The following is a 13,717-nucleotide window of genomic DNA, read 5'->3' as shown; positions in this document are numbered from 1 at the left end:
CACCTCACAACCTTTTTTGCCGTAGCCATTCTACAGAGGAACACCACCTTCTTTACTTTGTTAAAGGTGGGCGGTGGGACGATCCTCCCGATGGATTAGACCGATAGTCGGTTTCGTCCCACACGCGATAACAACAATTTGACAGACATGCATACATCAAAACACAGATTAAATTTCATAAAGAACACATTCAAGATATGGTTTTGACCAAGCCTGCTCTGTCACAGACGACCATACCCAAACAAAAGCATTAAGAATAAGTTTAAAGCCAAAGTTTGCATGCTAATATATTTTATTTAAGAACGTTATTGTGTGTGTGTGTGTGTGTGTGTGTGTGTGTGTGTGTGTGTGTGTGTGTGTGTGTGTGTGTGTGTGTGTGTGTGTGTGTGTGTGTGTGTGTGTGTGTGTGTGTGTTTTATATACACACCCATATATTATGTATGCGCATGTGTGAGTGTATGTATTGAAATATTATTATGAGTCGAAATAATAATCGTAATAGAGGGGTTCAGGTGTCGGAGAAAACGGCTCACTCATTTTCGGAAGTTGATCCAGCATTACTGCAAAAAAACAAAAGTAAATATTTATATCACTGGAGTGTTAACAGTGCACAGATTAGACTGTACTACAGAATAATCTTTAGATCTTAGCTAACATTCTATACGTAGATGGATGCAAACTGCTTGTCTTTATATTCAGTGTTTTCATAGACAGAAAAAGAATAACTAGCCAGGCTGTACTGAACCCTGAGGTAGGATTTTATCAGTGACTAATGTTCCCCTAAAATGCACGCGGTGACGCTACTTATGAAGCCACTATAACTGATGATGTGTCCTTAGCAGGTGTTTCAGTTAACATAGGTGCGTTATTATGATGTCTTATTTCAGAGTTACCTTGTAATACAGAATATATTTATAGGTCTTATTCAACAGTGCTTATACCAGTCACTTGTCCTTTATGGATGTAACAACCTCTATTTGTATCTATAATAATAATGATAGTTTCCCAACCCAAATAGATCGGGTGCTAGAGCATAACATACCTGACCTAGTAGTGGTGGACAAGGTGCACCACATATGCTATATAGCTGACGTTGCATGCCCCTTTGACCCACAAATAGTCAAGAAGGAAAACAAAAAGATTGATAGATATAACCCTCTTAAGTACGGAATTGCCCGGCTATGGAAAAGGAAGGGTGTGAAGATAGTGCCAATTATTGTTGGGTTCTTGGGAACAGTATCAGAAGACATCAAGACGAATGTAAAGGAAATTGGAATAGAGTGCCCAGTAGAACTGTTACAAAACTTTTCCTCCATGTCTCAGAGAAATCCAGAAGTTTGTGCTGACAAGAACTGCCCGCATCCTTAGAAAAACCCTATCCCTTTAAATTTCTGTGTTATATTACATGAAGATATTTCGCTACCGCCCCTGTCACTTCCCCTCCCCAAGCTTTCAGTCAGACTGTAACATCTCTTATCCTTCACTCGCCCTAGGACGCTGAGTGTGTCTCGGCAAGTGATTGTAACAAACATGCAGATTAAAAGTAAAAAGAAATTAATAATAATATTAATAATGGTAATAAATAGACAACACATCAGAAAGTGGTAAGTGCAGAATCTGTGGACAAAACGGTGAAACCATATGGCATATTACCAGCCAATGTAGGCCACTAGCCCAGAAGGAATATAAGAGACGCCACGACAATATAGCAAGGCTTGTCCATTGCACACTTTGCAACAAGTATGGACTTGACAGAGCAAAAAATTGGTATGACCACAAACCTGAAGGCATTGTCGAAAATAGTAATGCAAAGATCCTGTGGGATTTTATGATTCAGTGCGACCATGAGATTGAGAATAGAAAGCCGGACATAGTCTTAATTGAGGAAGAAAACAAACTATGCTGGATAATAGACATAGCATGCCTAGCCGACAACAAGGTATGCGATAAGGAAGAAAGAAAAGTCGAGAAATATGACAGGGTAGCTTGAGAAGTTATGCAGTTGTGGTCGATGAAAAAGGTAGTAGTAGTAGTAGTGCCAATAATTGTCGAAGCCCTGGAACAGTGAGCAAAAATCTCGAGAATTACGTGGAACAAATAGGGGCTGCAATAAGGGTGGAGCACTTGCAGAAAACAACACTGCCTGGGACCGCTCGAATACTGAGGAAGGTGCTCGGAAAATAAGAGGTGTTACCTTAGTTCACTGGTAGTGAACAACTGACACGATAGTACATCTCCAGTGTTAGAAGCTGTGCAAAGGCAACAACAACAACAGCAACAACAACAACAATAATAATAATAATAAGGTCACAGAAAACGAGAAAGCAGCCATACTCTGGGATATGCCAATACACACAGACAGAGAAATTAAGGTTAATAGGTCAGATATAGTTGTCAAAGATCATGAAGAAAAAAATGCTTTCTAATTGATTTATCAATACCAGCAGATAACAACGTTTCTCTAAAAGAAATGGAAAAACTTTCAAAATGCAAAGACCTGGAAATAGAGGTAACTCGAATGTGGAATCTAAAAGCAGAAACAATTCCTATCATAGAAGGCGCATTAGGTATGATAGAAAAATATTCAGACAAATACATAACAAAAACACCAGGACTTACAAATATATATAACATACAGAAAATTGCACTACTGGGTACTGCACACATTCTACGCAAAACACTTTCAATACAGTAAACATAAGAGCACCACAGCAAACCACAGCACATACCCAAGGCGCACAGAGCTGCGCTCGGTAGTGAAGTGAAAGCACGTTATACAAATAAAACTACTGAACAATAATAATAATAATAATAATAATAATAATCTTTTGAGTGAGTGCAGTAAGCTGGCACATAAAGAGTATAACGCAGGCAGGACTGTACAGGCAAAAGATTACACTGGGATGTTAGCCGAGGATGTAGCTTCGGAATAACAGAAAAGTGGTATGAAGACGAACCAGAGACAACAGGATTTGATGGAAGAAGTGAAATAGATACGTACGCTCAACTTTCCAGAATCGGTTACCAGCCAAACCGTATGTCTTTTCCGCATTGTGTGTGACACCACAGCTCGTGAATAATTGTGAGTATTCCATTGCTGTATAGTTCCCTTGAATACGCTTCTGGTTACATTCAGCTTCGGTTTTAATGTTGCTGAACTCAGAAATATGAATACACGTCATTATAGTTGCACCGTTGATAACAACATGTTTGCTGTCTGTAAATAAAAGAAAAATAAATATTGATTCTCTTTTCAACACAAGGCACAAGGTCCGGATTTTGGCGGGAGAGGGCCAGTCGATTAGATCGACCCCAGTACACAACTGGTACTTAATTTATCGACCCCGAAAGGATGAATGGTAAAGTCGACCTCGGCAGAATTTGAACTCAGAACGTAAAGACAGACGAAATACCACTAAGCATTTCGTGCGGCGTGCTAACATTTCTGCCGGCTCGCCGCCTTAAAAGAAAATTATCAGGTCACCCCATAAGTTCCGAATTTTTAATAAAAAAACAAGTGATTAAATATTATATTTAATTGAAATTTAATCATCAATGTATTTTCCTTGATTATCTATGACTTCCTTCCATCTATTTACAAGCTTTTTAATCCCTTCAATGTAAAACTCTTTTGGTTTCAAAGCGAAGAGCTCTGAAATGTCAGTTTCGACCTCCTCCTGGCTTGCGAAAGTTATGTCCCCCAAATGATTCTGTAAACTACGAAACAAATGGTAGTCTGAAGGAGCAAGGTCGAGAGAATAAGGCGGATGAGGATTTTTTTCCCAACCAAGTTCTTCGATCTTCTGTGATGTGATCTTTGCTGGGTGGGGTCATGCATTGTCCTGATGAAACATTACTTCTTTTCGATTCACTAAAGCGGGTCTATTTTTCATCAAAGATTGGCTAAAACGCTCTAATCGCTGACAGTAGACTTGAGCGTTGATTGTTGCATTAGGCGATAACAATTCAAAGTGAATTACTCCTGTGCAATCCCAACCAGATAGAGAGAAGAACCTTTTCCCCATGAAGTTCCCTTCTCGGTTGTGGTTGAGCTTTTTCCCTTTTACCAAGCCACTGTTTACGACGTTTAACGTTTCGATAGAAGATCCATTTTTCGTCACCAGTCACAAGTCTACCCAAAAAGGGTGAAATGAGTTCGCGAGAATGGAGAGAAGAGCATATGTCAACTCGGGATTTGCGGTTGCTTTCGGACAATTTATGAGGCACCCATTTTTCAAGTTTAGGAACCTTTTCCAAGTCGTTGAAGATAACGATGAACAGTTGTATGGTTTGAACTAAGCTTTATTGCCAATTCTTCAACTGATAATGCGAATTTTCTTCAAGTAATGCCTCAAGGAGCTTATCATCAAACTCAACTGGACGTCCTGTTCGATCCTCGTCTTCAAGGCTGAAATCTCCACTTCTGAATTTTGCAAACCATTTTCTGCAAGTTCTTTCATTCAAGCATTCTTTCCCATAAACTGAGTGTATGTTTCGAGTCGCTTTGGCTGCAGAGTTTTCTTTTTTGTACTCATAAAGCATTATGTGCCTTAAATGCTCTTTGAATACTTCCATGTTAGAAGGGGTTTTAATCAAAGAAATTTTAATTTTATTATTTTGTAAAATAATATTTAATTAGTTTAAATGTACACAAATGCATAAAAATAATTTTTAGTTCCATTAGACATTCTAAAATACTATAAAATTTGATTCAATTTTCAAAAAGGTAAAATCGGACAGAACTTATGGGATGACCTGACAGATATTGTCATTTGATACGGGCATCAGTTCTATCGGTCAATTTATTTTACATACTCTATTTATGTCTGTGATGTGTTTGTACATGTGCGTTTGTGTGCTTATTATTATTATCATTATCATTATTATTATTATTATTATTATTATTATTATTATTATTATTATTATTATTATTATTATTATTATTATCATCAATCCTTCGTAACAAAGTGTAGGTAAAAATGCATCGGATTTTTAGTCATTTGTCAAGTCACCACAAGGACCCCCACAGATAATACTTTCCTTAAGATGTACGATGATGATTATTATATGAAATCTCAGCTTATTTTTCTAGGTATGATTAGAAAGTGTCAGCTGTTCACAGCCCGCAGACTAAGGTGACGCTTGTTTACTGGTCATGCTTCAAGAACCCTGCGAAGAATTCTTGCAGTTCCAAGCAATGCAGATTTTTGTAAGTGTTCTACCTTTACACTTGCACCGATCTTTTTCAGCCGTGTTGGTAGTTGAGTGCTGATACTTCCAAATGCACCAATTATTACTGGTATCACGTCTGCTCTCTTCATTGACCACAACCTTCGTATTTCCCACTTTAAATCGTCATTATTGTTTTTTTTTTCTTCTTTCACATTGATCCTATTGTCACCGGGGTATCCTATGTCGATAATCATACATGTTCTTTCTTTTTTATTCACCACAACGATGTCCGGTTTCCTATGTCTGGACAGGTGATTGCAATAGATTATTACGTCCAACAAGATTTTGCAGTTCTCATTTTCGGTGACTCCTTCTGGGGTTTGCTCATACCACGTCTTTGCTCTTTGTAGGCCGTTATTTCCACAGAGCTCCTAATGGATCATTCTTGCCACATTGTCATGGGGTCGTTTGTATTTGCGTTGTGCCAATCTCGGGCATTCGTTAACGATGTGCCATACCGTTTCATCCCTCTCACTACACACTTTGCATTTGTCGCTATCGGTAGTGTTGTCAGTTCTGCACTTCATATAATTGGTCCTTAAGGTTTATTCCTGAGCTGCGTGTATGAGTGCTTCTGTCCTTATCTTCAGGTCACTCCTTCTCATTCATAGCCACTGGTCTTCTGTATCTGTCTTGGCGTTCACATCTGCAAACTGAGCGTACATTTTTTTCCTTCCATGCTTTTTCGTTTCTTGTTTATTTCTTGTTTAATTAGTTTTAGTTACACAATTTTCAGTTTTGATGACGCCCGCCTTCTTCGTGTGTTTCAACAGTGGCTCCACGACATTTTTATATACCACTTTTGGCTGTTTTCTTCTGCTTCGATACAGTCCTGGAAACTGATTAAACCACTCCCATCCTTTCTTCTTTAAACCAGAAGACACTAACCAATGATGGGTAAGGGCTTTTTCAACATCGGCATTATTAGCTCTCTTTTGGGCATTTGCAATTGAGAGGTTTCAATTGACATTTATCAGTAAGAATATCTAAGGTAGTAGTTTTAGCACAGGTTTTCATACGCTTAGATTTTTCTGTGCTTGTTTCCAGTATGTCTAATTCTGAGATTTGTTATATTTGGAATTCACTTAGATGTTCCTTTGCCTGTTTTGTTACTGAGTATAGATGCTTTCTTTTATGCTTTAAGACAAGTTTTAACATCCAGTCATCAGAGTTTTTCAGGTAGGTATTTAGGCCAATTGTGGCAATCTTCATTGTTAATTCCAGTTGTAAATGTCCATGGCCACCCTTTATTATTATTATTATTATTATTATTATTATTATTATTATTATTATTATTATTATTATTATTATTATTATTATTATTATTATTATTTTATGTTTGACTTTTGTTTTGCATTTGTACAAGTTGGATCCAAGTCTCACCCAGAGACCTCAAGAGACAACAAGTTAGAAGTTCATGTAGGTACCATATATTTGGATTTGTACATAGTGTTGTTCTAGAGAATGTTTAAGAAACCATAAGAAAATTATGCGTTTGTTTTAAAATTTGAGATCACATAGACAGTATTTTACGTAGGATATGGGCAGTTCCCATGAGCACTATCTTTTGAACTTCAGCCATTTTGGGGTTTCCTGATATCTGAACTAGGTAGTAATCAGCCCGTTTCGCTGTCATTCCCAGGGCACCTATGACAATAGGTATTGTTTTGGTCTTCAGGTTCCACATTTTGCTAATTTCTATTTCAAGATCTTTATATTTGCTCAGTTTTTGGTAGGTCTTGACAGATACGTTTATATCTATTGGGATCATCATCATCATCATCATCATCTTTATTATTTTTTAAAAAAACGTCTGATTTAACCCCAAGCAACTTAAAGTTTCGTGGAGTCGGCGCAAGAACCTGATTCGTCAGACACTTGTGCTGACCCTATGAAATTACTGATCCTATGAAACTGTTGATCCTATGAAAGTTTATATATATATATATATATATATATATATATATATATATATATATATATATATATATATATATATATATATATATATATATATATATACATTCACCACTACTTCAAAACTGCGCTTACAATTCTCTGTGTTTGTCTTGTTTTTATATCTTATGCTCTTATGAATACAATAACAATGTCAATTGCTACTTACCGATTAGTTGGTAGTACTCCTTGTACGGACATTCACTAGGTGTCAAAGTGATACCGGAAGCAGAAGTGATATCATATAAATGACATTGTTTTATGAGATCATCGAAGTTAAATGATTTGCATTTAGTATTATTGATACATTTGTGTGCACATTCTTCCACATGTTCATAATTGTGCTCTTCCAGAAAAGTTCCATTTATATAAGCCACCGACACACGGACAAACATGTGCATTACTAGAAAGAAAAAGTTCAGATATATAGATCAATACGTGTGTGTGTGTGTGTGTGTGTGTGTGTGTGTGTGTGTGTGTGTGTGTGTGTGTGTGTGTGTGTGTGTGTGTGTGTGTGTGTGAGAATGTGTGTGTGTAAATATATAAACATTTAGAATAATAATATAGATTTAATCAAGAATTTGGTAGGGTAAAAACCAAAACCAAAATCAAGAGATTTGGTGAATAAAATTTGATAAATAATATCTCTCTTCTACTACCCCACATTAATGTATATCTTATTTTAACTATAAATGTTTATCTTGTTCTAATTTAATTATTAATGTTCCCTATGGTTTTAAACTTAGTACTTTAGTGTTTCGTTGTATTATTCTAAATATACTGTAGAATAGATATATTTCTTTAATACCTTGACCTTAATTCCCTTACCTTAAATTTTCTCTAACCACTCCTTAGGGTATTGTCCTTCCATTTTCTTTTTCTTTTTTCCTCATGCTTGATTTACCTCTAACCTACTGCCCATCACTACTTAATCTACCTTTTTCTAAATTTGAAATTACTACTACCCCTCCAATTAGATTATATAGAAATTAAATTCTTGTTTGATTCACTAGACTGTTGAACAGCAGCATAGTCAAGATGGTATGTTTTCTTCTATTACTCTTGTTTTTTGCATACATCTACAAAATGACTTTCTAAAATGAAATTCCATTATGCAGCTGAGGAGTACATATTCATTGTACATTTTATGTAGTGTTCTCACTACATGAATAAAGGAGGTTTGTACGAAACGTACGTACTGCTATAACCTATTGAATTTTTGTTGCTTTTCTTCAAATATATATGCATTTATATATATTTATATATATATATATCAATGTTTGGCGATTCGTACGTGCATATATAGCCATGGAATTAGACCATGGAATGAGCGTATGTATCAATATATATGCATGAACCCCCTGCGTTACGGTTATCTCAGATTAAGAGATTTCGAGCTTATGGAAATTGTAAAGTACGATCATTAAGTTTTGGATACCTTATGCAATTTCGCTCTTACGAAACTCGGATTGTGTAATTTTTAATTGTGAACAATTTAAAACTACAATTTCCTCTCAATAGGCTTTTGTGTTGTAATTAAGATCAAAAATATAGTTAACAATTTGAAAAATTATCATCACATTACATACATACATGCACACATGTTATATAGTGAACATAATGTGAGTATATATATATATATATATATATATATATATATATATATATATATATATATATATATATATATATATATATATATGAATGTATATGTATGCATGCATACATGTATGTATATACGTTGTATGTATGTATGTATGTATGTATGTATGTATGTATGCATGCCTGTATGTATGCGTGGGTTTCTATCATCAACACCAACACAACTATTAACAGTAACATTAAGATACTGTATGAAGAAGGTAAGCAAATCTGTTTCAAATAAAAATATATAATGTGGTAACCCAGTGTATTTTAAAAGTTGAATGAAATGTCTTAGATCTTAAGTCTATGAGGATTGGCTTGAGGCTAAACAGCCACAACATTGCAGTTAGCAGGAACAATATGGCTAGCACACAACCAACAATAATCGCCCACCATCTCTAACATGTAAACCAGTGCAACCCACATTACCACCATTATCAACCAACCAACTTTCAAATCCAACAGGCTGCAACAGATATCAGCATGTACGCCAACACATACATGTACATGACCGTGTGTGTGTGTATGAGTGTGTACGTATGAGTTTTCGTGTGTGTGTGTGTGTGTGTGTATTGTGTGTGTGTGTGTGTCTGTGTGTGTGTGTGTGTGTGTGTGTGTGTGTGTGTGTGTGTGTGTGTGTGTGTGTGTGTGTGTGTGTGTGTGTTTTAAATCAAAAGCGCAAGGAGCGAATTGCCTGTAAAATTTGGTGACCCTTCACCTAACTGCATCTATATAATACTTTCTCTTTTTCAGTCCTTCAACTTTTCATCTCATTTGCATTATTGCATCCATAGGACAAGACAATTTTCCACTCTCTGAATTTTCCACTCTCTGAATTTTCCGTTCTCACAATTTTCCGCTCTCACAATTTTCCGCTCTCACAATTTTCCGCTCTCACAATTTTCCGCTTTTCTTTCCTGGGCCAATTGTTTTTACTGCATATTTGTTGTGGATAATTAATCGCCGGTGCTGTTAGATTTACCTTCATTTTAAGATGTCAGCAAAGAAGCTATCAAGAAGGTAATAGTGCGAAAAGGAACTGTAAAGGGATTATACTGGATATTAAACTTGATATTTTAAAAAGTCTTGATAAGGGAGAACTAAGTTATAGAGCCAAAACATTAAATCTCGCAACGTCTACAGTGGGAACGATGCGTGACAAGAGAGAAAATTATGTTAAATGCTCAAAAAACTACTCAGTTAATTGCCCAGACTCTATTTTTCCATACCTCCAATGTAATGCCTAAAATAAAACGTCTATCTGGTGTATAGATCAAAGATCAGAATCGGAGTAACGTGTCGATAAACACGATAGTAATTTTAAAAAGCGCCAAAACTTTATATGACGATTTTCAAAAAAGAAATGAATTTGAAATTTCTTATGAAGAACTCTTTTGGGCTGGCAAAGCGTGTTAGAAAGGTGCAAGAAGTGCATGAATTTGCACGACATAAAAATGACTGGTGAAACTGAGAGTGCTAATACAGAGGTTGCTACTAGTTATCCTGAGCAGCTGAGAAATTGGTTGTTGAAGGGCTACACACCAGAGAAAATATACAATACTGATGAAACTACACTTTTCTGGAAGCGCATATCTACTAGAACTTCTATTTCTCGAGAAAAAAAATCAACACAAGCATTTAAAGCTTCTAAAAATCGTCTGACATTTCTTCTGGGAGGAAATGCCGCTAGTGACGTGAAATTAAAAGCCTTACTCGTGTATCATCTCGAAAATCCAAGGGCTTCCAAGGCTTGCACAAAATTTAATCTACTTCTGATTTGGAGTATGAACAAAAGTTAGAAAATCGTATAAAAATCCATACCACATGTTACTGGATCTAAAAAATGCAAGTCATGCGTAACTAAATGATCGCATATCCCTTTTAAATCTTAGAATTCCACCGCACTGTGAATTCCAGATGAGAAATTTTCAGCAAATGCAAACATATAACCAAATTTCTTTTGACGAATTGGAGAACACTCGACCCCGTCTTGGGATTGAGCAGCTGTATCACAGACTTTGAACCCCTTCTATTGATTATACACCAACTAACTTTATTGCTTCTCGGACAAAGAAGACATAACTTTAATTCGCTTCTTTTTTCTTTTCTTCTTTTGTTTTTTTCACCCTTCCAATTTTTGGACCATCATTCCCTCGTTTTTTTCCTTTCGATTTCTCTTGTTCAGTCGTCCTGATTTGTAACTTATATAGATCATAGCTCAGAGCCCATAGATTGCTTTGAAACACTAGGCGCTATTAAAACCTGCCTATACAACATCTCCAGTGCATGAAATTAAGTGAAGCATATAATTATATTTTATATGTATTAAACAGTGTTTATCTTACACAGGATGGAGTCTTTTTTGTTGATCTTACCTTAACAGAAAAGTAAACTATATGCATGCGTGTGTGTCCATGTGTATGTATATATAAAGTATGTACGTATATATATATATAATATATATACGAATGCATATATGTGTATTCGTGTATGCATGTGTACGTATAATATATATAAATGTACGTGAATGTAGGGTGCGTGTGCAAGTACGTGCTTTTTGAATGTGAAAACAATGTTTCTCCGCTACGCGAAGTGCTGTAAGTATAATAATTCCGTTTGACGAATTCAGTAGGTGGATAAGATATTGTTTAAACCTCGCCACCCGAAATCCAAGTCATATTTGTTTTTTTTCATTTGATGTTTTCCATGAGCATTATTATCAAAAGATATGTTTTACATCCTCTTGTTTAACATACTATTGTTTTAAATATTAAAATGGGAAAAAAGGAAAACACCAGAGATTCATATGGTGAAAACTTACCTGGTTTTAAGAAAGCTGGTTCGCTGATAGGTGAGACTAAATGATAAAAGAAAATACAAATGATTCTTATATTACATTAAAATATATTTATACGAAAATATGCAAAATCCTGGCTTTGGAACTTCAGTATGATTTTCTATTAACAAGATCTTCGATAAATTTAACATTTTAGGTGACCTCTGGAAAAGCACGTTTAATACCTTTACTCAAGCTCATGTAACAACCAACACAACTTGAAGGTATCATTTTACATCTAAATGAACTAAATCATATAATGTATTCGCTAGATAGTATGAAACTGTTGACGATAAAGATAAAAACATCAACATATAGACTGCCATTTCATGGCCTCTAACGACTAAACTATTATCACTTAATATTATTAAAATTATATACTATTTTTTACGTAAACCTTACAGTACCTGATAGTGCTGGTATTTGAAACTCTTAGAAAAACCAAGTTAACATCTACTCTGCAGTCTAAGTCACAACCACCTCACCTTAGTTTGTAAGAGTGTTACCAATCAGTTGTAAAATTAATGTGCATTCTATGGCATTAAGTTGATGATAAATTAGGTTGAGGTTTGCTACCTTAATATACAAAATTACTTCAACAACGGGTTTGAATCATTAGTATATCACTTCCAATTGAACTATTTCATTTCTTTGAAAAGGATATACTTTATAAGAACACATTATAGTTGTATTGTGCAGGAAGTTATGAAACTGAAGAACTTTCCTGAACATTTTAATTTGCATTGTTAATAATTCATGATCTGGAGCACGTGAAAGTATTGCATACCAGAACAGCTGTTAATTTGAAATGACATGTTATAAAACGACTGGTAATATAGACCTTTAACTTTCATAAAATAAGATAAAATGATAATGGTTTCAGCGTCTCTGAAAAAAGAACAAAAATTCATTAGGTACTATGAAAGGGCACGAAACAGATTTTCGTGAGTACCAGTGGTATCATAAATAGTATAAGGAATTTCTAAATGCATTCATATTGCTGCTATACTCACTTTTTGCTCTTCGAATCTTTCGCCAGTAAATATATAGTAAATAGAGGAAGGGAGAATATATTTCATAGTGACTTGATCTCTGCACAGTTGAGGAAAGCGCTTTTATTGATTTACAAAAGAAAATAATGTATCATGGGAAAAGAAAACTGTCAGAAAATTATTATTGTTAACCTTATTGAGGCCTAGCAGTTGTAGTGTCATATATGAACGTTTGATGTAATGATAGGTACAACTTAAGGTGAATGATCGACTGTTGGACTCATGTTAATAGTGTCACCTAGCCATAAATTTAAACAGTCTGGTTGAGCTAGCTATTAAAAGTTTACATTTTTACGCTAAACATATTCGTGAGCATACATCTTAACCCATTTTAACCCAGGTTAACACTGTCGAAATTTTGAAGATAGTTATATAAATAGGGATAACAAACATACGAAAGCATCCAGTTAGCCTTTATTGCAGTAAATAAACTAAATACAACTGTCCTTAAATGAGGAGTGTGGGTTAATATGCATTAAAGATAGATTGGTTAGAATATTATACATCAGTTATAGCACTCGTAATTTTTTGCGTCTGACTAAAAGAACGTTAATACAAAGGTAAAAGTAACTTCTTAAGCATAACATGCAAATTATTCATACTTGCTTTCAAAAAGTATTTTGGATTGAAAATAGCCTCAATTGATGATGTAATTTGCCAAGAACTTTAATCTTTATCTACTAGCTACACATTGATATTTTTAAAAAGATCAATATCACAAAGCATTTGTTTGGAAATAGAATGTTAAGTTTAAGTACATTGAACTGGGTTCAAACACAAGTTTAAACTAAGACTAAATATTTCTCTTGGAAGTAACTAATCTATAATTTGTCTATGATTTGTATTTGTCTAGCGTATAAGTAAATTTATGAAATTTAAAGTCAATTATAATAAGTTTAATGATATTGTGCATAATAGGATACTCAACAATCTCTTTATCTTTATTACATTGAACAAGGAAAGAAGAAACGTTTATCTCTGTTGAAGTTAATTTCTT

The 13,717-nt window shown here is 34.9% G+C and overlaps 1 protein-coding gene across 1 annotated transcript in view; it reads right to left on the bottom strand.

Annotated features, from left to right (window-relative positions):
* Positions 1–274: 274 nt before the first annotated feature.
* The window catches only part of LOC149136454 (uncharacterized), a 44,214-nt gene continuing 30,771 nt past the window's right edge, over positions 275–13,717 (bottom strand). Inside the window, exons 3-6 of the mRNA XM_089348581.1 lie at positions 11,654–11,689; positions 7,358–7,591; positions 3,002–3,217; positions 275–560 (exon numbers count right to left, since the gene is read on the bottom strand). Coding sequence (XP_089204707.1) covers positions 475–560; positions 3,002–3,217; positions 7,358–7,591; positions 11,654–11,689 — 572 coding nt within the window. The 3' untranslated portion in view covers positions 275–474. The remainder of the gene's footprint in view (positions 561–3,001; positions 3,218–7,357; positions 7,592–11,653; positions 11,690–13,717) is intronic.

This window comes from Octopus bimaculoides, chromosome 3 (assembly GCF_046866305.1).
Source record: "Octopus bimaculoides isolate indiv1 chromosome 3, ASM4686630v1, whole genome shotgun sequence".
Lineage (NCBI taxonomy): Eukaryota > Metazoa > Mollusca > Cephalopoda > Octopoda > Octopodidae > Octopus > Octopus bimaculoides.
Note: the sequence above shows the minus strand (reverse complement) of the source record. Positions and strands in the feature narration are given on the sequence as shown.